The 27,860-nt window shown below is 37.0% G+C and overlaps 1 protein-coding gene across 9 annotated transcripts in view; it reads right to left on the reverse strand.

The window, feature by feature from the left end:
- LOC118525074 (ABC-type organic anion transporter ABCA8-like) overlaps positions 1 to 26,355 on the reverse strand; it is a 64,066-nt gene extending 37,711 nt beyond the window's left edge. Inside the window, exons 1-15 of one of the 9 annotated variants that reach the window (XR_013445172.1) lie at positions 26,034 to 26,351; positions 20,480 to 20,581; positions 19,189 to 19,393; positions 17,590 to 17,754; positions 14,369 to 14,472; positions 12,902 to 13,128; positions 10,271 to 10,412; positions 9,742 to 9,927; positions 7,578 to 7,725; positions 5,141 to 5,309; positions 3,270 to 3,328; positions 2,452 to 2,562; positions 1,235 to 1,410; positions 564 to 683; positions 183 to 321 (exon numbers count right to left, since the gene is read on the reverse strand). Coding sequence is in view for 8 of the 9 variants with exons in the window: in XM_078065995.1 (XP_077922121.1) it covers positions 183 to 321; positions 564 to 683; positions 1,235 to 1,410; positions 2,452 to 2,562; positions 3,270 to 3,328; positions 5,141 to 5,309; positions 7,578 to 7,725; positions 9,742 to 9,927; positions 10,271 to 10,412; positions 12,902 to 13,128; positions 14,369 to 14,472; positions 17,590 to 17,754; positions 19,189 to 19,393; positions 20,480 to 20,575 (2,047 nt within the window). In the remaining variant the exon portion in view is untranslated. Of the gene's footprint in view, positions 1 to 182; positions 322 to 563; positions 684 to 1,234; positions 1,411 to 2,451; positions 2,563 to 3,269; positions 3,329 to 5,140; positions 5,310 to 7,577; positions 7,726 to 9,741; positions 9,928 to 10,270; positions 10,413 to 12,901; positions 13,129 to 14,368; positions 14,473 to 17,589; positions 17,755 to 19,188; positions 19,394 to 20,479; positions 20,582 to 26,033 lie in introns of those variants that run through there. The other 8 variants (XM_078065995.1, XM_078065994.1, XM_078065998.1 and 5 more) reach the window with 8 other exon arrangements.
- Positions 26,356 to 27,860: the final 1,505 nt, after the last annotated feature.

Below are 27,860 nucleotides of genomic sequence, written 5' to 3' on the forward strand. Positions count from 1 at the left end.
GATAAAGGGAAAGGGTTCGGAGTGAGACTCTTTGGGCCCAGTTCACATCATTACCATCAGTTCAGATTGCCAGGTACAGCTAGATGACCACATTATAAAATACAGCTGCTCAGAATACCAATCCATATTTCTCAAGTCTCATAAAGACCTCATCAGGACACTTAGAGAAAGTCAGCAGATACCAGCCAGGATGTCAGCCTCATCCATGAACTGGGTACTGAAGAGGATCACACGGTCTGCTCTCCGCTCCTTCAGGAGGTTCCAAACCTGGTGCCTTGAAAAGGGATCCAATCCAGCAGTTGGTTCATCCAACAGGAAAACCTACCAAGGATGGATGTATATAAAGGGCGTTTCCAGGAAAAGTGCAGTTCTTTCAGAAAACATGCAGAAACCATATTACTTACATATTTAAAAGGATATTGTAGTTAGGACCTGGTTATTATATTTAATGTTCTACCACAACTATTTTATCACAGATGTCCTTTGCAAATAAAAGATTGGAACTACTACTAAAGTTTCATTTTTAAAAATTTGAATTCATCTCTAAATTTAGTCTGACTTACCTGAGGATCCCCTAAAATAGCAGTTGCAAAGCTGAGTTTTCTTTTCTGTCCACCACTTAAGTTTTGAGCCAAGACGTCTTGAATATTTTTCATCTCCAATGCCAGCAAAACTCTTTGTATCTAGCCAAATGACAACATTTATGTCACAAACCAAGATTTCTTTCCTTTTTCCCTTTTCCTCTTTCCTCTTTCTCTCCACTTCCTTTCCCCTTTCCCCCTTCCTCCTTTCCTTTCCTTTTCTTTCCTTTCCTTTCTTTTCCATTCCATTCCATTTGGAAATACAAGGCTGTAAAGTGAAATGGTTAAAAGCATGGATCCTGAGGCAGAATGCCTGGATTTGAAAACCACACTACTAAAGTGCTAGCTGCGTCATTTAGGCAATAACTTGCTTTTGAACTTCAGTTTCTACATGTGTAAAATGGGGATGATAATAGTTTCCATTTCAAGTTGTTGTGAGGAATAAGTCAATTGTTATATTTGAAATTAAGGATAATGCTTGACACATTGTAAATCATACATAAATGTTAGCTGTTATCTAAATTAGATTTTTTTTGGCCCAACATTTAGACATGATTTGCACAAATATAATTTAATGAAAACATAAAGAATTCCATGCAAGTAGAGTTAACAATCTCATTTTGACCAGTACATTCGTTCTAACTATTTAGTACCTCTTTGTCCAGTTCATGCGACTGAATTCCTTTTATTTTAGCAAAGAGCCTGAGATTTTCTTTCACAGTGAGGAAGTCAAACTGCACATTGGATTGTGGACAAATTCCAGTGAGCTTGATGATATTCTCTAGGTCAGTCATTTCTGAAAGTTTATTGTTATAAATGGTGACTGAACCTATAACAGAGGTTAAAAGTTAATAACAGGGTAATGCTTGAATTAAGATCTTTCTAGACAGACTCTTAACTATAGAGAACACGCTGATGTTTACCAGAGGGGAGGGGCCTGGGTGGATGGGGGAAATAGGTGATGGGGCTTAAGGATGGCGCTTGTTGTGATGAGCACCAGGTGTTGTATGAAGTGTTGAATCACTATATTGTACACCTGAAACTAATATTATACTGTATGTTAACTAACTGGAATTGAAATAAACACTTAAAAAGAAAAGATCTTTCTAGATGAAAAATCACTATATATTTATTACATTTTAGACACATGATTTTCTCTTCAAGGTTTTTACAATTCAGGCATTACAAGCTTCCATTATAGTTGTGTGGTATACTGGAAGGAAAAAAAAAAAAAGTCCCATCTGTATTTTTTCCCATCAAGATGTCATCTATTTATCCACCCCTCCCATTTAGGCTTGGTTATGTAACAAACAGAATCCTAGCAAATGGGATACAAGCAGAGGCTGTGAAGATGCCTCTGCACTGGGATGTGCCTTCTCTTGGTTTCTGGGATCGTGGACCCCTGGGTGAAGAATCCCAACTGGATTCTTGGACGATGAAAGTCCATGTAAGCAGAGAGGAGCAGCAGTCTTAACTGAAGCCCCATATATGTGAGTGAGGACACTCCAAAACATTCAGCACCAGCCAATTAAGTCCAGAGAGAAACACTGCCAGTCAACTCACAGAATCATGAGAAATAATAAAACATTTTTATATTAAGCCAATTAATTTGGGGAATGCTTGTTATGCAGCAAAAGCTAACAGGTACAAGTTCGAATGTCAACTAGTAACTAATGACCATGATGATGATTCTCATGAACAACTCAAATTTCATATATACCAATTAAATATCATATACCTCTATAGATGAATACTATAAGTTAACTTCCATTTTTCCATAGTTGTTTGTGTTTGTGACTGATAATCAGAAGGACTTTATATTAACAGCTGATTTATATGTTGACCTGACTTTGGGAAAAAAACCTCCTACCTTTGGTGGGAACAGATAGCCCGCTAAGAATGTTTAACAGTGTTGATTTTCCAGTTCCACTGTGACCAAGTATTGCAGTGATTTGGCCTTCATATATGTCAAATACCAGATCTAGGAAGAAAAAGAAAGGGAAAAAAGATGAGAGAAAGGAAGGAAGGGAAAGTAGCAGGGAGACAGGAAGGAAAACGAAATCACAAATAAAACTGTATTATGGAACTAATGGACTGCTTTTTTATATCCTTGAATGGCCTTGTTTTCTAAATATAAATACACTGGGTTGTTAAATAAAATGTCTGTTCTGTTTTGAAATTTTGAAATTATGTGGTTTCACAGCAGGTAACATATTTAATACTACCAGGTTCATTGACATTGCCTGGCATACGGTAGGTGGATGTTAATATTTATGGACTAAATAACAGATTAATAGTTCAGTAAATTATTATGTGGCTAAATATCCTTTGAGATAAATTGCTCTTTTTGCACAAAAGAAAAATATATAATATCTACAACAGCTCTGAAATGACAGAAGAAAAATTTGAATTTGTAGAAACCAACCCTCCAAGAAAATCCTTAGACTACCTCACTATTACACAATACGTCTTTCAAGTACATCTAGTTCTAAAATATAATCACTTTTTTCTAACTTTTATGCAGTCAAAGCGTGTGTTAGAAAGGAAATTTTATCATGTGGCTCAAATAATTCATTTCAAATCTGAAATACCACCAGTAATTGCTCACCAAGAGCAAAAAAGAAATTGAATTAAAATTACAAATCAGTATCAATATAATAACTAAATGTTCTTTTTTTCCCCCCTTACCTTTCAAAGCTTCTATTTTATCAGGCTTTCCTTTATATTCTTTTGTAACATTTCTGATTCTGAAAAAAAAGAAAAGATACTTCAAAGTATGACAATTTTCCTCAGTTTGTAATTCTAGCTTTGGTTGACAGGATTAAATAACTCTTATGCTCAGGGTACAGGAAGATCTGGGATTTCACTCTTATGAAGTCATGGTTGTGTGAGAGAATCAGCTAGAATACTGCTTCCCAGTCCTGGCTGCACATTAGCATCACCTGAGGAGTTTTATAAATTTACCTATGCTTATATCCCATCACCAGATCTTCTGATTCCAAAGATTAGGGTATGGCCCGGCATTAGTATTGAGGACCAGGATCATCTCTTAAACTGCAAAGCCAAGAAAGCTAGACCAACAGGTAACATGGCATCCAATACTGAAAGGCTCATTATGAACTACTGGCTCAGGTTGGAGGTATCTTTGGTTATCTTGAGTCCAGGTCTCCAGAAGTTGGGTAAGAGGTACAAGGGTGGAGTAAGGAAGAGATGCAAAGATGATAACAGTGACAGCATGGGTTTTGCAGTCTTACCTAACTGAACTCATGCTATCTATACTTTTTAGTAGCTGTTACCTTAACCAATGTACTTATTCCAGGTAAGTTTCAGCTTTTGCAACCTGAAACTTTTGAGTGTTTTAGGGTTGTGTTGAAGGATGAGTAAAATATTTCATCTTGCATGCACAGTGCTTTGTACATGATAAATATTCAATAAACATAAAATGGTATCAGTTAGATTAGTTGATTATGATAATAGAAAGGAATAGAATTAACATATGCCCAGTGCTGTTACAGATCTGGAATCCTAGGCACTTTATTAATTTTATTCTATCAGATAAATATGTAATCCATAACTAAACCAAATTTATGTTTCTTATATTGTCATCTACAATTCATCAAAGGATTCAGGTTCCATTCATATTGGATTGTTTGATTAGATTCTTAACTCTATTTTAATCCCATATACTGTCACTCCATAGCACTTATAGTTGGGTGAGATGCTAAAGAGATAGAAGAAATACAAAAAGAAACACAGAAACACATTAAATAAAGCCATTACTTTGCTCCCTCCCAGCTGCTCTGCTGGAAGTTAAACCTAGCTTAGGTCACAGGACAAATATAAGGATAGAAGATAAATATGGAACAGGCTAAACTAAAAACTGACATGGGCTCTAGAAACTCTGTAGGCTGGGGTAACCTGAGACCACTCACAGAGGGCTGACAGGTGGCAATCACTGACGGACAAGGAAGATGCAAACAGTCAGGGATCTAGAGAACTTTCTTCCTATTTTCTTATCTGGAAAGAAAAGTTGCTGGCCCCAAATGAAACACACATCTGGAAACGAAGATGTGCATGACACTCTAAGGCACATCTTCCTCAATTCCCTGTGTGTCTGTCTCCAGATCCTTTCTCCCTTCCTCTCCCCTACTCTTTCATTCCCTTTGAAAAGGCAATCAAGAGAAGAGGAAAGAGAAGCTTAAAAAACTGCGAGAAAAAAATAGGGAGTATGATAAAGGAGGTGGGGCAAGGTGTGAATAAATGAGACCAGGCAAAGAAATGAGAGAAGCCAAGGACAGAGAAGAGAAACCGCAGAGAAAAGATTGAGAATCCAGGCAAGGTTTTCTTTGGATTATCTTTGTTGGTGAAATCTAAGTTTGTATTTAATGTAAATGTCAACAATATGATCTAAAACAGGTTAAAGGAATTTTTCTCTAAACTTGAGGTGGGAAATGATGAAGGTAGCGTGGAGGGGGTTATAGGTGGGAGCTGTCCGTAGGCCACAAAAGAGAACTGAGATTCTCAGTCTTTGGCCTGCTCTCCATCTGCATCATTGTTACCTGATGGCTTCTTTCCCATGGAATTCTGGAGGCATTGGTTCAAAGGAGTCATTAGATGAAGGATTGGAATCTATTTCATCTTCAAGGACCACATGATCAGCTTTCTGTTGCCGTGACCAAAAGGAGGACTTTAGGAAAAACAAGAGGGGATATCCATGTCCATATTCATCTATATGACCAGGAGAAAAATACTGGGTCAATCACCAGTTTAAGGGAAAGAGTCATCCTAATAAAGCAGCACAATGTCACCTCTTTGCCCAGACATCTGAACACGTCATCAACACAAAATGCACACATTTTCCTTGATAGGTGTAATCACATAAGGAAAAAAAATCACTAAGATGTCTCTATTATAATCATTGTTCCTACAGGAGGAAAGGAAACTGGAATTTTAAAAAATCCAGGAGGGGGGGCGCCTGGGTGGCTCAGTCGTTAAGCGTCTGCCTTCAGCTCAGGTCATGATCCCAGGGTCCTGGGATCGAGTCCCGCATTGGGCTCCCTGCTCAGCCAGGAGCCTGCTTCTCCCTCTCTCACTCCCCCTGCTTGTGTTTCCTCTCTCGCTGTGTCTCTCTGTGTCAAATAAAAAAAAAAAAAAAAAAAAAAAAAAAATCCAGGAGGGACTTAAATAAATGTTAAGACTTTCCCTGACCCCAAGAAAGCCAGCTATTAGAATACAAATGCAAGATGTGCCAGGCATGCCGAATGCTATCTAGGAGCCCAGGTGTCATGCCACCCACAAAGGAAGAAGAAATTGAGAATTTGTATCCAATGTTATTATTGGATACAAATATTCCAAGAGAAAACAGAACAGGATTTAAGGAAAAAGGTGGACATACTGTAACAAAGGGAGAGAAAGAGGCAAAATAATTTATTGAAATTTAACAGAGTGCAATTTTTTAAAAAGCTCTTTTGTATTTATGTTTTATTCCATCCCCAAATAATAATTTTCCTCTGAAGCAAACTTACTCTTCATGACCCTCTTTCTGGAAATTAACCCACTGTGTATTTGCATTTAATTATCATTTCTATTTCCCTACATGTTGAGAGACATTATGAAATGAAAAAAACATTATATTTCACTAATATTCTGTAATGACCTCCAGGGTACTAACCATGGGTTTTCAAATTTATGTGTACTTTTCACGTGTTTATTTCATTCCTTCGTGCAATATTGACTGAATACTTTCTAAACACCTGTTACTTGGTACGTTATTAGTTAGTACTTATCTCTTTCCCTTCATGAGGAAATCTATTGAATGAAAGCATATAGCTCGACTGGGTCCATTTTACCACCAGATTCCCCATGACATGATTCTGTCATTTTAGCCAGTTAATTTTCCTTTCTCTCATTGATACTGCTTATCTTTCAAAGAATTTTGAACAAAGTCACCTTGTTTGAATTCAGGCTTACATTCAGCCTTAGTGAATGGATGATAAAAATAATTCCAAGTGTATAATAAATGTTTTAGCCACAATTGTAGATTCTGGCCTCTATTATTCTGGTCTCTTCTGAAAGGGAGAGACAGTTACTGTTCTTAAGGGATTATCTGAAAACAACAACATGATCAGTTCACTGCTTCCAGATGTTTCTCTGCACCTTCGCCCTCACTCTTTCTCCTTTGTCCCTTTGACCAAGTGTTGAATCATTGACTTTAAAAAAATATATACTCAATGTATTTATTTCATTAGAAACTTCCATAATCTTTACAGCTTGATTGAAGTATGACTGGCAAATAAAACCTGTATACATGGAAGGTATATAATGTGATGTTTTGATTCAGGCATACATTGTGAAGTATTACCATCATCAAGCAAATTAACATATCATCACCTCACATGGTTATCATTTTTCTGTGTGTGTGTGTGTGTGTGTGTGTGTGTGTGTGGTGAAAACACCTGAGATCTACTACAAAAGTAAAAATGTATGACCTATTGACTTCCCTATTGTAGAACTCCAGGGAGATTTTTAAAAATATAGATGCCCAGTCCCACCACTGATGAAATGAATCATAATCTCTTAGGGTTGAATTGTGCTTGGTATTTTTTTTTTTAAAGTTCCCAAGGTGGTTCTGAAATACAGCCAGGGCTAAGAACCACTGAGCAAAATAATTACGCAAAAGCAACTGTAAATTTCCATGATTAAATACCAAGCCAGACCCATTTAGGAAATAGCTTTCTAAGCATCTTTTTAAAAAGAAACAAACTACATTTAGAGCACAGTGAAGTTCGAAGATCAGTGATCCTATAAACAAAATTCAAGCTGTAGTTCTGACCAGTCAAGTAGCAAGAAATAAAGAACTAATGTGGCCATTGGCAATGACCTTGTTCATTGCCTTCCTTTGGATGCAAAAAGTAGTTTTTAAAATATAAATAACACATGTGTTAGGAGATTCGTCTTTAGGAAATAATATTTGATTTTAATCACATCAGTACTCACTTGGCAAAATTTTCTCAAAATAAATCGTCAGTGCCACATAGAAGAAAAGATCAAAAGCCAACATGAAATTTGTTGCTATTATCAGATTTGAGTAGTCCGATGGATTAGGAAATGCATTGGAATTCAAATCATAGTCTGAGCGCAAAAGCTGAAAATTAAAAAGTAGTTAAAGAAAGGACGTTAGTTTTGTGATAAATTTTAAACAATTAGGTTTAGCGTAAACGTGTAAGAGCTACTTTTTGCCTCCCACTAACACAAAGTTGAATGAAACTGCCTTCTTTACAATTCTCAAATCTTTTGGAAGGCATAGGTGTGTGACCAACTATAATGAAATTTAGTAACTGCTGTGATTAAAGTATGTTCCAAGTGAAACTGGAGCATTAGGAGTGTTACAGGATTTTTGTTCCCTTGGTGCCTGTTGTTCTTGGTCACGCCACTTCGAAGAATGAAGAGGTAGACCAGACAAAGAGTGGTGGGCAGCAAAGCAAAGTTTATTGAGCGATAGTATAAAGCTCCAGGAGAGGGAGGGGACCTGAGAGGGTTGCCCTTTTGGTATTCAAATCTAGGGGTTTTTCTAAGCTCTTTTGCAGATGTATCTTGAGCATCCTGAGTGTGGGCCCCTTGTGGATTGGCTGCTAAGGGGTGCCAGTCAGGGCTTTGATCATGCACCTGTCTACCTGTTGGGTTATTGTTCACATGTTGATGGTCTTTTGGGCTGACATTTGGACATGAACTGCCTCAACTTGTGGTAGTGACCCATGTTTTATGGTTAATTGTTTTGTTTCAGGATGTTTTGCAAAAGTCACTTCTGCAGAGGCTACTAGACAGGATGCCATTGTGGTCTTGTCTAATCTGTAAAACAGGATGCTAGTGTGGTTTCATCTTAGCTGTCCTGGCTTTCTGTTTTCTTGTTGGGGACCCTGGCCCTGACTACCTAAGTGTCCAATTAAGTCCTAAAAGGAGGAGGCAGGGAAATATGGGAAAAGATGACATTTGAACTCAACCTTAGATAAATTTTTACCAAATAGGATACAGGACAAAAGTGTGGTCCTCCTTGAAATGGCTACATGAGAGAGAATTCATGCTCTTGGAAAAACAAAACAAAACAAAACTGGTGTGTTTAAGGAGAACCTGTGGGAAAAGTGGGCTTGTCTATAATGTTCAAGTTAATGGGTCTTTTATAATTAATAATCCTTTCATTAAGAACTAAATAACGGATATGTATGCAATGATCGACATTACCATTTAATTGGAGGGACAGCAAAGTGAGTTCAATTTGAGAATCAGATAAAGAGAAATGACATTTGATGAGCAGAAATGAAATTTGCTGGTCAATTAATGTGTTTTTAACTTGTGATTTTCTTTTCTTTTATATGGTGGTTTATAGATTCATGTGTGTTGTTCAGTTACGAAGTCAAAATTCGAGCTGGAATAATTAGAATTAGATTTGCAATATCAAATCCATATTTAATTAAGAGCCAAAGGGGCACTGGGTGGCTCAGTCGGTTAAGTGTCTGCCTTCGGCTCAGGTCATGATCCCAGGGTCCTGGGATCGAGCCTCGTGTAGGGCTCCCTGCTCCGCGTGAAACCTGCTTCTCCCTCTCCCACCCCCCCGCTTGTGTTCCCTCTTTCGCTATGTCTCTCTCTGTCAAATAAATAAATAAAATCTTAAAAAAATAATAATAATTAATAGTCAAGAAAATGCTTTAGATCATCTATGAAGAATGATACGCTGACCTTCCTTTTTTTCACTCACCAAATGGCTTTATTTTGCTGAGCTCAGTATGCCTAAAGCTTTTAAAAGTTCATTTTTGCGGGGTGTCTGGGTGGCTCAGTCAGTTAAGTGACCAACTTTTGGTTTCAGTGCAGGTCATGATCTCAGGGTCCTGGGATCGAGCCCTGTGTTGGACTCTGCACTTAGCACAGAGTCTGCTTGGGATTCTCTCTCCCTCTGTCCCTCTCCCCTATTGTCTCTCTCTCAATCTCTCTCTCAAATACATGAATAAATCTTTTTTAAAAAGTTCATCTTTGCAATGTCACAGTAATCGGCACTGAGGCTTTAAATCTGACAACGCTAATCATAGAAATGACTATAGACAACTGAATTCCAGACAGAAAAGATGTTTCTGAAATTCCATCAATCAACAATTGGATTGTTTCTCACCTGGGCCATTCCAAGCATGAAGGCAAAGGGGCTAAGAAAGCTTAAAATCCACTCCAAGGATGTAGGAAGTTGCCCGTACAATGCTGTAAATCCCAAACTTCCCCAAAAGACGGTGAGAAGGAACATGACCAGACCAGTGAGGAAAGATTTCTTTACCAAGACACTCATTAGAAAAGCCAAAGCTATCTAAAATGAGAGAAGATCCAGTTGGTTTATATTTCTCTAAGGATTATTCTTAGCATAACACAATAAGGGATTGAATATACAAAATTAGAGTTACATTTTTTTTGGGTCTATAATACAAAACTGTGCTCTACAAATTGCACTATAAGTTGGCATTACAAAACACTGCAAATCTTTTAAAAAAACACTACAAATCAAATACATAGATATACATAGATGTTCTCAGGCAAAGAGTAGACAGTGAAGAAAAGGGATATGGAGAATAATTACCTATTTAGAAACCAACACTTGATCCTTAGGGTAGATTGGTAAATTGGATAGAAAGCAATTTAATTCACCAACTCACCAAAGACAATCCATAGAGGAAAAAGAGGGTGAAGATCGCCATGAAGCCAGTCAGAATGACAAACTGGACAGATTTTATAATAAGTGCCAAGAAAAGTGCCATAATGAAGATGAAAACACCATAGAGCAGACCCCAGGAGAGCCTAGGATGGAAACAAGATGTTATTTTAGAATTTCATGTTCCATTGAAAGGAGGATCTAGAATGGATTCTAATATTATTCATTGATCCATTCATTCTTTCAGTAGATACTTATTGAGTTTCAGGATATATAAATACAAGATAAATGTTTTGGGAAGAATTCTATAGGAATTAGGGATATTTTTTGTCCTAAAATTAATTCCAGAAATACACACACACCTACATGTACACACACACATCACTGTGGGGAAAAGGAGAAAATAGTCTTCCAGTCTGATTGATTTTGGTTGAAACATTTTTTTCGGCTGCCTTCATACTCTGTGACCTTGAGCAAACTCTGTAATCCCTCATCATTTTCTTTCTTTTTTTTTTTATTGCTCTGTACACTAGGAATAATACCACAGTTTTAGTTCAATGAAGTTATGTTTATGTGGGACACTGTCTTAGTACACGGTAACCCCTCAGTGAATCTCAAATCCTTTTCTCGTCTCGGGCCTCTCTAGGGGTGAGGAGCTTCATGGATTTCCTCAAAGAGATAGGATAGTTCACCTTCCTTTCTTCAATTCTTTTATCATGTTGATCACTATTCTTTGAAGGGTATAATGAAATAATGAAAAACAAAAACAGCAGCAAAACCAACAAAATAATAGTCCACACATATAGCAATTACTCTGTGCCAGAAAGTGTTTTATGAACTTAGCAAATAGAAAATCATTTTATTTTCACAAAGGCTCTATGCAGGAGCATCATTATTTTCTTAATTTCTAGACAAAGAACCTACTGAACAAAGATGTTAAGTAATATGGTTTCAAGTCCAGGCATTTTGGCTCTAGAGTCGTTAGATTTCACTGCTCCGTCATACTTCCCTCCAATATTAATTCAATAAGCAGTTCAATATTGACTTATAGCATTTTCTTCCAGACTCCAAATTCGTTGCCATTTGCATATTCCACCTGGCTTCCTAGCCTCTGTGTTACTTTACTTTCTCTTCGCTACGAACATCACCTCCATGCTTTTTTCAGTCATTCTCAAGTTCTCTCTCACACAGGGCCTTGTCCATCCAAACTACCCAGCCCTTATTCACAATCCTGTTCTGCCAGCTTCTTCCTTCAAATATATCCATCATACCAGATCTTTAGTCTCAAAAGAGCTCCTGATCTTTGACCTCTTTTTTTCCCCCTTTCAGTCCATGCTGGCTTGAATTCCACTTCCATCCGGCTTTGACACCCAAATCTACCATTTCTACTGTACTCTTACCAGTAGACTCAATGGCCATCCCTCATTATCCCTACCTCACAACCACCACACAAACCCAAACCTGCTATTCTTTCTTCAGTCTGAGAAGCACAGTAACCCGCAGCCTTAACTTGGCAAGTATTACATCAATGACAATTTATCCCATTCATAGGGAAGAGTTAGAAAATCATTAGGTTTGACCTCAATGAGATACCACCTCATACCAGTCAGAATGGCTAAAATTAACAAGTCAGGAAACGACAGATGTTGGCGGGGATGCGGAGAAAGGGGAACCCTCCTACACTGTTGGTGGGAATGCAAGCTGGTGCAGCCACCCTGGAAAACAGTATGGAGGTTCCTCAAAAAGTTGAAAATAGAGCTACCATATGATCCAGCAATTGCACTACTGGGTATTTACCCCAAAGATACAAAAGTAGGGATCCGAAAGGGTACGTGCACCCTGATGTTTATAGCAGCAATGTCCACAATAGCCAAACTGTGGAAAGAGCCAAGATGTCCATCGACAGATGAATGGATAAAGAAGATGTGGTGTATATATACAATGGAATATTATGCAGCCATCAAAAGGAATGAGATCTTGCCATTTGCAATGACGTGGATGGAACTGGAGGGTATTATGCTGAGTGAAATAAGTCAAACAGAGAAAGACATGTATCATATGACCTCACTGATATGAGGAATTCTTAATCTCAGGAAACAAACTGAGGGTTGCTGGAGTGGGGGGTGGGGTGGGAGGGATGGGGTGGCTGGGTGATAGACACTGGGGAGGGTATGTGCTCTGGTAAGTGCTGTGAATTGTGCAAGGCTGTTGAATGTCAGATCTGTACCTCTGAAACAAATAATGCATATATGTTAAGGAAAAAAAAAAAAAAGAAGAAGGTAGCAGGAGGGGAAGAATGAAGGGGGGGGGAAATCGGAGGGGTAGATGAACCATGAGAGACGATGGACTCTGAAAAACAAACTGAGGGTTCTAGAGGGGAGGGGCGTGGGAGGATGGGTTAGCCTCGTGATGGGTATTGAGGAGGGCATGTTCTGCATGGAGCACTGGGTGTTATGCACAAACAATGAATCATGGAACACTACATCTAAAACTAATGATGTAATGTATGGGGATTAACATAACAATAAAAAAATTAAAAAAAAAAAAAAGAAAATCATTAGGTTTGAATACTGATGCTTTGAAGAGGCCCACTCTTCCTGAATCCCTACATTTATTTGTGCTACACTTTACTCACCAGAATGCCGAATCCCGAAGACCCATCATCCTCATCAAGCCCTTCATCTTTTTCCTCTCTCTTGTAACGTTAAGAGATGCATAATAAGTGAATGAGGAAAAGGAAATAACGCAGAAGAAAATGAAGAAATCAGTTGCAATGCCCCCTTGACTGACAAAGGGATGTATCTTCATATTTTTTCCAGTAATGGACATCAATTCCTCCATCACTGAATGATTTGTTGCAGTCTGAAGAAATATATTAATAAACAAAATTTGTATATTCATGGATGGCATGCTCTGTTTTCTTTCAGTCATCTGTTTTCCTCTGAACGTGTAACTGGTCAATCTGGATCTGATCCTAGCCTAAATTTTCACTTCCATGTTCCACCATTGGCCCACTTGGGGCCCTGACTCCCAGCATTCTGAGCTTCTCACAGTTCTCAAAATTTACGATGTGTTTTATCACCTCCCTGCCTAACACTATCTTAAAATGTGCTTGAAATCCATTTATGACTTTATATACTTGGCAAATCTTACCTCAAGCTTCCGTTTTAAATGTTACTTCAATTAGGAATTCTTCCATGGCATTCTAGGCTGAGAAGTTAGGCTTGTTTACTTACAGACACTTTATACCTCCCTATACCTTACTTCTCCCTTTCTAATAATGTTCTTTCTTTCTTTCTTTATTTAAATTCTAGTTGGTTAACATATACCATAATACTGACTTCAGGAGTAGAATTTAGTGATTCATCACTTACATACAACACCCAGTGCTCTTCACAAGGCCCTCCTTAATACCCATCACCCATTTAGCCCCTCCCCCACCCACCTCCCCTCCAGCAAACCTTAGTTTGTTCTCTATAGTGAAGAGTTTCTTGTGGTTTGCCTTCCTCTTTCTTTTTTTTTCTTCCCTTATGTTCATCTGTTTTGTTTCTTAAATTCCATATATGAGTGAAATCATATGGTATTTGTCTTTCTCTAACTTATTTTGCTTGGCATAATACACTCTAGCTCCAGCCACATCATTAAAATGACAAGATTTCATTCTTTTTGATGGCTGAGTAATATTCCATTATATATATATATGTATGTGTATGTATATATATATATAATGTGATAATATGTGATATATGTATAATATATATGTGATAATATATATAAAGAAAATATAAATAAATAAATATATATATATGTATCACAACTTCCTTATCCATTCATCAGCTGATGGACATTTGGGTGCTAATAATGTTCCTATTATATGCCTGGCTTCTTGACAAGTTTGAATTCTTGGGAGAGAAAGTTTCTGTTTATGTTTGTAGCCCCCATGGCATATAGAAACTTTATAAATAAACTTTGTATTAAAGAAACCAGTCATTAAGTGAAAGAACAAGGCTACCCATTTATGTATTATTTTATGAACCTTTTGAGGCCTCTAATATCATTAGTCTGCATGCAACATTAGTTAGCATGGAACATTTGAACTCACTTCTATAATAGCAGCATTGATAGCAGCTTGAAGAGCGATGAAACCTCTCTCCCAGTACTGTGAAACTTGGCAGTTAACATCGCCACTCATTTTAAAACAATGAGCTTTAAGAAAAAAAAGAAAGCCATAAATATCATTATGGATTACTTCAGTCCTGATTATAGGAAACAGTGGACTTTACAATGGCTGCACGTTCCAAATGTTGTTATTTTGACTCAAGGCCTATGAAAACATAAACTGGAGTAATGATTCTCAAAGCAGGGCAGACAGAGCACTTATAGGGGATGTTCTGCATTAAATTAGCATTTAAAGCATATACTATGCTTTCTTACACTATCTTCCCTGCTTCTTCACCCATCAAGAATTTTGTGGAGCTTTTCTCTTCTATGATTTTGTATTGTCAAAACAGTCTTTTTATGTTTTTCAGAGGTTAGTAGGTCTTTTATGGATTGAGAACCATATGGATTGAGAACTAGAGCTTTGCCTAACATTACATGCAACACAGGCAATAATGAGCAACTGGGAGTTCAGAGGAAATAACTTACTATGTTCAAATCATGTCAACCAGAACATCTTCTGAAGAAAAAACATCTTACCAAAAAAAAAAAAAAAAAAAAAAAAAGCCTACCAGTCCATTGAGTATTAAACTGCATTAAAGAGATGGTGATATTTAATATGAAAAATTAAAATTGAGTATTAGAGGGCGCCTGGGTGGCTCAGTCGTTAAGAATCTGCCTTCGGCTCAGGTCATGGTCCCAGGGTCCTGGGATCGAGCCCCACATCGGGCTCTCTGCTCTGCGGGAAGCCTGCTTCACCCTCTCCCACTCCCCCTGCTTGTGTTCCCTCTCTCGCTGTGTCTCTCTCTGTCAAATAAATAAATAAAATCTTTAAAAAAATAAAAAAATAAAAAATAAAATAAAATAAAATTGAGTATTAGAATTAAATGCATGTTTCATGTTTCATTAACATTTTAAATATTTAAAAGTCATTTGGAAACAGTTCAAGCCTACAAATGATGATATAATGAACACATATGTAAAAAAATGAATAAATCATTACAAATACAACTGGAATTCCCTGTATATTGTCTATGATCTTATTGCTTTTCCTAGCAGCAAGCTCCTAACTGCTAACTGCTTTCCTGAACTTTGTGTTTATATATGCCATTAAGCTTCTGTAATGTATCCCCAAACTACACACGTAATTTAAAATTGTTGAACTTTCTATCTTCTACCTCATTACAGTCATCATTCTGCATTTTGCTTCATTTGTTCTATGTTATGATTTTGAAATTTATATAGATGGCCCCATTTTTTCTTCTTATGATTGTGTAGAACCACGTTGCAGGAATGCAACTCAGTGTATTTATCCATTCTCTCATAGATGACAATTTGGTTAATTTCTTTTTTCTTTTTGCTATTACAAAAAAAAAAAAAGCCACTGCTATGAAAATACTTATATATGTCTTCTCATGAATATGTGTGTATCATCAGGATAGTCTATGATATGCCTAGTAACAACCTTCAACATCTTAATGTCTTTTCACAGCAACAGTTTACTTCTCACTCAGACTATAGATTCAGCACAGGTCTTTGGAAGGGGGGGAGCGAGGTCCTCTGTTTCACACCAGGGGTCCCAAGGTGACAGTTTCCATCTAGCTTGCAGAAGAAGGTGAGGAAAGGGTATAGAGAACTCACATCTGTTTTTCAATGCCTTGAATCTAGGTATCTAATTATAGCTACAAAACAATTATTCTATGCCCTCAGAAGGAGAGGAGAATAGGCTGCAAATCTTTAACACAGGCATGAGACTTTCACTAATAAAATTTCTATGATGCTAAATTTCTATTTAAATTCTATTTAAATTTCAATTTAAAAATAAAATTTCTCAATATTAAATGTTTAAAATATTTTTATAATATTGGGTTTTCTTTGCTACATATCCTCGTCAATACTTTGTATCGTTCTGTTTACTGTTTTTGGCCAATCTTGTTAAATATAAAATGATATCACATGTGGTTTCTAAATGCATTTCCCTGATTACTAATGCAGGTCCAAGTGTTTATTCTTGATCTGTGTTTCTCCTTCTATGAAGTTCCTATTTATATCTTTCACTTCTTTCCTATTTCTATGCTTTTTTTCTTATTTATTCAGAGAAAATCTTTATATATTCTGGTATTAACTTTTTGTTAGTTTCATTTGCATAAATATTTCATCACAAGTTTTGCCCTTACTTTTCACTCTCTGATGTCTTTTGATAAAGATAATTCCTTAATTTTGATCTAGCTGAATTAAGCAAACTTTTCTTTTATAGTTTATGTATTTTTTGTTTTGTTTAAGAATTCTGTTCTATCCGACAGTTATAAAGATATTCTCCTATATTGACTTCTAGAAAGTTTACAGGATTTTTTTTTTCACTGAGTTCTGTACCTGGAATTGGTTGTTTAGTATGAGATAATTTCATTTTGTTCTTTATGGAGAGATGATTTTCCCAGTACCAATCACAGTGTCTTCTCAGTCATATGTTAGTTTTCATGTTTATGTGAGAGCTTTCCAGATTTCTTTCTTCTGTTTCATTGGTCTATCTGTCTTTTACTATGGTAATAGCATACTCTCTTAATTACTTATTTAATTCTTTTTAAAAACCATCTTGGCCTTTTTTCTTGTCTATGCATTCACTGAGTATATAGTCTCTCCAGTTTCCAAATTAATACAGAAATGTCCATCTCATATAAACCCAAGATCTTCTCACCTGTCCTCATGTAGCTAAAACCCAAACCTCTTGGTTGGTGAGATTGGCAAAATCATAGAGCATTAACAATAATCAATCACTCTGGATTTGGTGCCCTCTTCATTTTGGGCCCTCAAAAATAAGCTTACTCAGACATTTGAAGAGAAGCTTCTATTTTATCCATAAACAATTTTACTTTCCTTTAGCAATATATATTATAACCACATATTGCATTTAATATATATGTATATGTGCACATGCATATATGGAAATATATAATATATATATAAAACCATATATAACAACTATCTAATACAGTATGTTAATAAACCCAAAAACCAATGTACATTTTTAAAATGTGTTGATTATCCTGTTGACATCACATTGCAGATAGGGATTTTTAAATTTGCTGTATTAACATCCATTCCTATATATAACTTATGACATAATTGAAGTGGACAGCACTGGAATTACATAGCTGGAAAAGTTACCTTCATGGTCCCTGTGTTCCTTCTTTGTCGGGATTCTGTATCCCAGCAAGAATTTCAAATGATATGAGAATGTATTAGTAAAGATGACTTGTATTACTTCCTCAGGATAATCTGGCATTAATTCTTTAATATTTTCTTCATTGGACAGTCCCAAAACTTTTATACCTGCCATTACAAGAAGGGAATATATTTGTTAGTAAATTACTAGGAGATCAACTTCAGGATGTCATGATAAATTACTTTTACTAGAGTTCTTCATGGAAATAAAATCAAATATCAACTTTGAGTAGGTCAGGCAGAGTAAAGTTTGGGAAGAGACATTGCTCTTCAGAAGAACTACATGAAAATTAGTTATTTTATTTTCATTTGTAGTTCTTGAACCAATTTCAATCACATATAATATTATTCCATACAAATTAAACTATTCACAGGAGAATTAGCATTGCAATAAATCTACAATTGTAGTAAAAAAAATGGTCACGAATGGTAGGTCATTGTGTTTAAATCACAATTAGGCTCTGGTTTATAGCAGATGGAAATAATTATAAAAATTCACTTTCCTTTAATAATCCTGACAGTATGGTAAATATACTAAAAAAAGGAAGAATGAAAAAATTTAAAAATACGTCGATTGACATCACTAAAATAATCCCTCTTTTCAGCAGATATTGTGTTCAATGCCATACAGAGGTCTCACTAAGACTGAAAGAATGAGAAGGAATGCAAAGAAAGTCCTGGATTGGGGTGGGAGTGTTGAAGATGCAAGTGGAGGAAAAAGGCAGCACGTATTTTGATAGAACTATTCTTTTTCTGGAATCTATTCCTTAAATCCATGTGATCTTGAGCAAGTCATGTAAGCTTTATCACTCAATTTCCATTATTTGTAAAATAAACAATAATATCTATTATTAGTACATAATATTACTACAGAGTACAGAAAAATATAATACAGAATAATATTATCACAGAATAATATTCTATTACTACAGAATAAAGGCTCTATAAAATCTAGTGCATGAGAGCATTTAATGAATATTAAGACTAGTTCTCTTGCCTCTGCACTAGGCTGTTTCTCTTCTGATTTCAGAAAATTATTCTAAAGGAAAGTGACTTTGACAGTCATAATGCTCTCCTTATTTTTCACTGGTAAGTATCTTAACACTGAAGGGTGGAAACTTGAAACTCAGAATACTCATCAATAGAATCTTCAAATATAGTAAGACAATTTTTGGTAGTAAAAAGCTGGAGATAGAACTCCCATAATCAAATTCAAGAAAAGACTCATTGTTTTTGTCTCTAATAATAAGCAAATACTAGAGTGACAGTCTCATTCTAGTAATAAGGCTTCCACAGCCAAATGTCAACAATTCCCTAAACACTCCTGCTTTTCAAAGTCTCCAAACACTATATTCCATGCTTCCCCAAACCCTATGCAAGATCAAGATTTCTTTGCTGAGAGACTGTGCACTCAATTTCACATAATCTATAAATTTTGACAACACAGTTTATCAACTGAAATGCAAATTAAATGCATGTCTCTGCAGTCAAATGAACCAAAAATTGACATCAGAAATTCCTCTTGGTTGCTAGAAAACTCACCTTTCATGAAGGAGGCTAAGGCTACTTTACTCATTATCTGTTGGGTTGTATTGGTGACAGGTGTGTATATAATAGAAAATGTAGAATCTTTAAATGAGTCTACCGGTCCCAGGTCCACAGCAGGCAGTGAAGAAAAATCATTAACTTTATGATTAGTAGGATATAGATACAAACAAAGTAGGAGGAGCAATGGGGTCAACCATTCCTACACAATCCAAGAGAAAGAATAAAGAAAATTATGATTTTGAATTAGTTATCCACAATCATTTGGTCATACAGTTTGTCTTGTGCATTTTTCTGCTTTCAATATATGCCACATTATGAACTGTTTAAAATATGTACAGTACAAAATTCAGCAGTCTGAGTAATTCCAATGAGCTCTTAATAGGTATTCAAGTGTATTGATCCACAGCACCAGTCTAAAGCATGCACTGATCATGAAAGTATGAGAGGCAAGCTATTATAAATTATTACCAGCTGGTATGACCTACTCATGCTGTATCTGGTTCTACTGAGAGCCTAGTGTTACATGAGACAGTTCCAAGGCACTGCTTACTGAGTAATAATATACTGGCTACATGCCAAGATCCTGGTATTGGAAACTCAGCACAAATCAGGCAACCGGAGAAAGACTGTTTTGTTAGTTATCATTGTTGGTCACCTGCAAACTTCCAATAAGACATCACTTTATTTCCTAAATGGATGATGATAGAAAAAATTCACAATTAGACAGTAAAATTCTAATTTAGTTAAAAATGCTACTAATTTATATCTATCTGATTTTCAGAAGATATCAAAGTTCAACCAGGATTTTTGTTATATGGTAAAATGATAGGAGCTAATGCTAATTTTCTTCTTGGTACTAATAACATTTCCAAGTTTTCTACTCTTTTGAAGAGAATGATTTATTTTTAAAAAGAGAAAGAGATTCAAAAGAGAATATACCAGTTACCTACTTCCGTGGGTTAATTAACCATGCCTTCAAAATCTCAGTGTCTAAACCTGACTATCCATGAGTAGGAGCCCTAGCAAACATGTGACCACTGACTTTTAAAACATTTATTGGATTTTCTATTGCTGGCCAGTGTCAGTGACTTTAGACCTCAACTTGGGATCTGTGTCAACTGAAAGGTCTGCAGACAGATTGCAGTTTGAGGAACAACTCCTTCTCTTGTAGAGAGGTTTTCTGGTTTGGTTTGGTTTTTGGAAGGGGAGATAAAGTATGGTTACTTCCCAGGAAATATACATTTCCATATTGTAAATAAGAAGTGACAGAGATACTGAATCATACCATCAAGGACTCTCTTTTCATTCTCCATTTCTTCAGAAGGTTCTTGCATAATAATGCCCATGTCTGTTGACACACACTTATTTCTCTCTTAATCATTTTGCCCTGTTTAAGAAGAAAGAAAAAGAGAAGATAACGTAAATGTGACGATCTTCATGAGAAGACATACCCTGCAAACAGAAGAAGAGCAGCCTGATAATTGCAGTGCTACAAATGAGTGCTTGGACTCTGTGAGTTCCAAAGTTAGCGTGTTATGACTCCCCTGGCTTTCTTTTCTTTCCACTTCCAAACTCTTTACTGCCTTATTTTTTTGGTCATGCATTGTATCAGTGACCAACGTATTGCCTCAGCTCTATGAAAATGGATCTCGGCCTTTTAAATTGTTTTCTTTGCCAGCCAGCATGATGTAAAGCTTTGTCAGCAGAGAGGATCGAAGAGACATTGCAGGAAGAAGAGGCCCTCCTTTCTGGTGTCAGAGTGGTTCATTTTCCCCATTCCTAGAGACTGTATTTTTTTTTCCCCACTGCTCAGACTAAATGATTTTCTCCAATGCAAAGTGCCTGGATGGTGAAGGTTTCACTGTGTGTTTTCAATAGCTCTTGACTCAAGAGCAGTAATGTATCTGGGAGCCCCAGACAGCTAGGGCCTTTCCCCCAGAGCTTTGTTTCCTTTGGATCCCCTATTGCAAAGTCAGTGCACTCCTTGTGCCCATGGCTTGACTTTCAGTGGGCTGCGACAACACCTATCTAAACACACCTTAGTTGACACAACATGACCCTTGCATGGAGTAAAAAGCAATGGCCATCTACCACCACGGGTGGGGTGGGAAACCTCCCTGCCCCCATTCCTAAGCAAAGGTGAGTTGTTGCTGAGGTTTGCTTGGCAACCCAGCATTGACACAAAGCAGAGACAAGCTATTACCCAAAGAGGGGTGAAGCGGCTCTCACATATTCAAGACCTCCCAACAGATACAAGAACAGATTGTACAACAGGCCACAAAACAAGTCTTAGCAAATTGAGATTATACTGAGTATCTTTTCTGACCATGGGGATAGGAAACTAGAAATCAGAAACAAAAGAAAAGCTGGAAGGATATTGAATCCATGATCAAAGACCTCCCAACAGAGAAAAGCCCAGGGCCAGGATCAGATGGCTTCTCTGGTGAATTCTACCAAACATTTAAAAAAGAATGAAGGCCACCTGGGTGGTTCAGTTGGTTAAGCGTCTGCCTTCAGCTCAGGTCATGATCCCAAAGTCCTGGGATTAAGTCCCGAGTTGGGCTGCCTGCTCAGTGGGGAGTCTGCTTCTCCCTCTCCCCCTCTCCCCTGCTTGTGCTCTCTCACTCTCAAATAAAATAAAATCTTTTTTAAAAATTAAAAAATAAAAAAGAATGAATGCCAGTCCTTCTCAAAGTTTTCCAAAAAATTGAAGGGGAGGGAATACTTTCAAACTCACTCTGTGAGGCCAGCATTACCCCGAGGCCAATGACAGATGACACTAAAAGAAGAGAACATTATAGACCAACATCCCTGGGGAATTTAGATGCAAAAATTCTCAACAAAACGTTAGCAAACTGAATGCAACCACACATTAAAAGGATCACACACCGTGATCAAGTGGGATTCACTCCTGGGATGCAAGGATGGTGCAACATATGTAAATCAATAAATGTTATACACCACGTGAATAGAATGAAAGGTAAAAATCATATGATCATCTCAATAGATGCAGACAATACATTTCACAGAAGACAACATCCTTTCATGATAAAAACCCTCAACAAAGTACGTATAGAAGGAATATATCTTAACATAATAAAGCCTATATACAATAAGCCCATGGCTAACATCATACTCATGGGTGAAAGGTTGACAGCTTTCCATCTATGATTGGGAATAAGACAAAGACACCCATTTTTACCCCTCCTGTCCAACACAGAAGCCCCAGTTCCTCACTCTACTTTTGTCAACACCTTTTGTCTGGTAACTCTTGAGTTCCTTCCTTAAAGGCAGAGTATAACTTTGACTGTAGAAAGGAGTGGGAGTGACTATGTGCCAATTCTCAGCCTAGCCCTTATGAAGCCCTGGGTGTATCTGCTTGCTGTTATGGCTTGGTCATTGCTGTAAGAGAATACTGGGCCAGCCTCTGGGACCTGAAAAGCATATGAAACAGAGCTGAGTCATCCCAGTCATGCCAGTATAGAGTAGCCTACATCAGACTATGGGCAGCCAGACTCTAGGGATCCAAGCCTATCCAAGATCAGCAGAACCTCCTAAAAACCACCCCATGCATGCAGAGAAAGGGGAACCCTCCTATACTGTTGGTGGGAATGCAAGCTGGTGCAGCCACTCTGGGAAACAGTATGGAGGTTCCTCAAAAAGTTGAAAATAGAGCTACCCTACGACCCAGCAAATGCACTGCTGGGTATTTACCCCAGAGATACAAATGTAGGGATCCGAAGGGGTACACGCACCCCAGTGTTTATAGCAGCAATGTCCGCAATATCCAAACTATGGAAAGAGCCAAGATGTCCATCGACAGATGAATGGATAAAGAAGATGTGGTATATATATACAATGGAATATTACGCAGCCATCAAAAAAAAAAAACCCCGAAATCTTGCCATTTGCAACAATGCGGATGGAACTAGAGGGTATTATGCTAAGTGAAATAAGTCAATCAGAGAAAGACAAGTATCGTATGATCTCACTGATATGAGGAATTCTTAATCTCAGGAAACAAACTGAGGGTTGCTGGAGTGGTGGGGGGTGGGAGGGATGGGGTGGCTGGGTGATGGACATTGGAGAGGGTATGTGCTATGGTGAGTGCTGTGAATTGCATAAGACTGATGAATCACAGATTTGTACCTCTGAAACAAATAATACATTATATGTTAAAAAAAAAAAAAGAAGATAGTAGAAAGGGAAAAATGAAGGGGAGAAATTGGAGGGGGAGACGAACCATGAGAGACTATGGACTCAGAGAAACAAACTGAGGGTTTTAGAGGGGAGGGGGGTGGGAGGATGGGTTAGCCTGGTGATGGGTATTAAGGAGAGCACGTATTGCATGGAGCACTGGGTGTTATGTGCAAACAATGAATCATGGAACACTACATCAAAAACTAATGATGTAATGTATGGTGACTAACATAACATAATAAAATTAAATTAAAAAAAAGATGAAAAAAAACCCCAAAAAACTATATCACCCCATGCATCCCAGCTATGTTTATTGTTATGTGTTATTTGTTGCTTCTTTCTCTTTTGCTGTGCAATGTAAATGCAGCTATAGACCACAGATATATTACTTAGGATTCCCTATTTAGCTTCTACAATATTGTGTTTCTTTGATTTTAGTGGCTTTTTATTTTTGGTTTCTAATTTGATCATGCTGTGGTCAGAGGAATTGCGACTCTGTAAGGTATTGCTTCCTTGAAATATCCTGAGACTTCCTTGGTGGCACAGCATATATTAATATTTGGAAATATTCCATAGATGCTTGAAATAAACATATGTCAGCTTTTAGTTTGTTTTATAATTGTGTTCTTTGAATTTTCAGTATCCTTTCTAATGTTACGTTTACTAGATCAATTATTTCATGATAGAATTCTATTAAATTTTTCCAGGCTGATAATAGGTTTGCCAATTTCTTATTGTATCTCTGTTACTTTTTAGTGTGTGCATTTAAAGACTAAGAGATTAGGTGCATAAAACATTGCTCTACTATTCATATTTTAAGGGTAGGTTGCTTCTACTTCTGATAATAGCACAGACTTTAGCTTAATATTTGCCTAATGTAGCTTTATCCGTCTCTTTTTTATTTTTTAATTTTTTTTAAATTGCATTTTATCTTGTGTATACTTTTTTTTTTTAAGGTTATTTATTTATTTATTTGACAGAGAGAGACACAGCGAGAGAGGGAACACAAGCAGGGGGAGTGGGAGAGGGAGAAGCAGGCTCTCTGCTGAGCAGGGAGCCTGATGTGGGGCTTGATCCCAGGACCCTGCGATCATGACCCGAGCCGAAGGCAGACACCTAACAACTGAGCCACCCAGGCGCCCCTATCCCTCTCTTTATTTTTAACCTTTTGCAAATTTTTTTAATGTGTGATTAATGTAAGAAAGATTCATAATTTCTTTTTAGAAATCCAAGCTGATAGATGCTATATTTTTAAGAAGTGAATTTAGTCATGTATAAATTTTCATTTTGGATTATCTTTCACTGTGTTTTATTCTCACTTGAAGTCTGCTTTTCCTCTGCTTCTAGTTTTGTCCATATTACCTTCTATTGAAATTTATCAAGGATCCCTCCCCATGTTTTCTTCCTGTCCCAAAGATACAAAGATACTTATAAAAGATATTCCTTCGATGACTACTCTTAATTTGGGGTCTTTCCTGGAAAAATATCTTTCTTTTTCAAATGGAAACTCCACATAATTTATTATCCCTATCCTCTTATAGACAAAGACTTTCTAGAAATTATCTCTCTGCTGAATTTCCAACCTGATCATTCTGGTTATTATTATACAGAAATTTGTTCAATCTTTAAAGAATATACAAAGTGAATTTATTTTAGCCACCTATAGTTAATTAAATTTGCTAATGGATTACCCAGGTTACTCTGGGGATGCTGTGATATATTTGAGCTTGTTCTTGCGATGGAAGGTAGAAACTCCACCTGAAAAGGCTTGGATAGGCTTTAGCCAGATTAAGAAACTTCTGCCTGGCTCCAGTCCCTTCGATTTTCCTTCGGAAATTAGTATCGCCTACTTTATTTCCCCCCAACTCATGTATGTTCTGTAGTTTATCAAAAGACTAACAACCTGAATTCCTTACTATGCATGCAGTAGACAGTTCCAAGTTGTGAGGACTCTGATTTTTTTCCTCTTATATGTTTGTTAAAGTCAGAGCAAAATGCTAACACTTGAGGAGCTTGAAATCTCTGTTTACGGAAATAAAGTGCATTTGAAATAATATTGTGATAAGGAAATGTGGCATATTTCAATTCTGACTCAGTACATCTTGTGCACAGAGTAAAAGATCCTGGAAAGCATCTTACATTTCCCAAATTTGCAGAGCCCCAGAGTGAGAGCCAGAGACAAGACAAATATTTCTGTAAATGCTTCTGGTAAACAGTCTCAGAGTCATAGAACAGTTTATCCAAAATGCCCTAACATTATTGGGCAATAAAAGTAAATATCTATCACTTTGGAAAAAACTCAGGTTTACAAATCAATTCTCAAGATACTTAGTTCTTCCTAAATTTTTAAAGCAAATTTCGGCTTATTTCCAAGCTCAGTTTCTGGTTAAAAATCATTTAACAATTGCATAATGTTTAATAAAACACTGTATTTTAACTCAGCGCTTTCATTTACACAATATTAAACACTGAGTGTTCAAAAACATCAAGATAGCCCATTAGTTTTCAAAATGATTCTCCCACAGAGGGTCAGCATTCAATTCCTAAAGGCTTATTTCTAATTTTGCGAGAGGGAAAAAAAGGAAAAAACAAAACCTCCAAACACAAATCACAACACGGAAAAAATACGGTGAACTTACTTTTGAGACATTTGAGGCCAGGACTCTGAGAAGCACAGTTTATCCACTGATCTCCTTATTTAGAAGAAAACAATGCACATTTTCCCCTGGTTTCTACCACATCTCTAGAATCTGCTTTAACTGACTTCTATGAAAAGTTCCTGCGAGGGCCGGCTTCAGAAGTTACAGCCTGGGCTCTGTGGACCCTGCCAAACATTGCATTCACGTGATCCCTCTTGGACCGTTGGGCTTCTCATTGACATTCGGCCAAATCCTGCAGAACGCAGTGGAATTTACACTTGGTGGCCTGTCCATATCATATCATAAGGAGCAATCTTATCAGGGAGATCCAGTATTCCTAAGCTTTTGTCTATTCTGTCCCACGTAACTGTTGGCTAATATCACCATTGAAAGCAGTGCCTTTGAAGAGAAAGTAAACAGTTGAATCAGAGAAAAGCTCCTCTCTACACAGGGCTCTCCAGTGCCTGATTGACATCATCACTTGGATAATCAGGGTTTTCATTTCTGTTTTTCATTTTTACTCAGCTCAGAATATTTCTAATCTCCCTCATGACTTAGTCTTTGACCCGTGAATTATTGAAACATGGGCCAATTTGCAAGTGTCTGGAGATGCTCCTGTTATATTTTGGTTATTGATTTCTAGTTTAATTGTATGATGGTCAAAAAATTTATTTTGTATGTCAAATTTGTTAGGACTTGTTTTGTGATCCAGGATATGATCTGTCTTCGTGAATATTCCACATGCACTTGAGGAGAAGTGCATTTTGCTGTTGAGTGTGCGGAGTATTACATAGATATCCGTTAGATCTAGTTGGTTGATGGTGCTGTTCAGTTTTTCTATATTTTTGCTGGTTTTCTGTTTACTAGGTCTGCTGATTACTGAGAGAGGAGTACTGACGAAGTTAACAAAAATTATGGATTTTTCTGTTTTCCTTTCAGATCTCACTAGTCTTGTCCAATCCGCTTTGACACTGTGGTGTTAGGTACATAGATAGTTAGAACTGGTATGTCTTCTTGGTGAATTGACCTTTTTATCATTATGTAATAATGCCCATCTCTATTCCTGGTGACTTTCTCTGCTCGGAAGTCTACTTTGTCTGATTTTTTTTTTTTTAAGATTTTATTTATTTATTTGACAGAGAGAGACACAGTGAGAGAGGGAACATAAGCAGGGGGAGTGGGAAAGGGAGAAGCAGGCTTCCCGCTGAGCAGGGAGCCTGATGCGGGGCTCAATCCCAGGACCCTGGGATTATGACCTGAGCCGAAGGCAGATGCTTAACAACTGAGCCACCCAGGCGCCCCTACTTTGTCTGATTTTAATATAACCATTCCCACTTCCTTTTGATTGGTTCCCATGGTATATTTCTTCCATCTTTTTATTTTCAACTATCTATATAATTCTATATGAAGTGAGCTTCTTTTAGACAGCCTACAGTGACATCATTTTTGTTCATTTGTTTGTTTAAATCCAATCTGAACACATGCCTTTTAATTGGTATGTGTAGACCAGTTACATTTAACCTAACTACTGATATTTCAGGATTCAGTTCTGCCATGTTGTTATGTATTTTCTCTGATTTTCATTCTTCTGTTTCTCATTTCCTACCTTCTTTTGTCTTATCTGAAAAATTTAAGTATTCCAATTTATCCACTGTGATGTTAAACCATATATATTTGTGTAGTTATTTTAGCGGTTGCTCTAGGGATTACAAGAGACACACTTAACTTTACACAGTCTACTTAGAAGCAATATTTTACCACTTTAAGTAGAATGTAGAAGCCTTACCACCATATGGGGGCAGAACAGGTAGGCAGCCAACGGGATGC

Source organism: Halichoerus grypus, chromosome 2, assembly GCF_964656455.1.
Source record: "Halichoerus grypus chromosome 2, mHalGry1.hap1.1, whole genome shotgun sequence".
In the NCBI taxonomy this organism is placed as follows: domain Eukaryota; kingdom Metazoa; phylum Chordata; class Mammalia; order Carnivora; family Phocidae; genus Halichoerus; species Halichoerus grypus.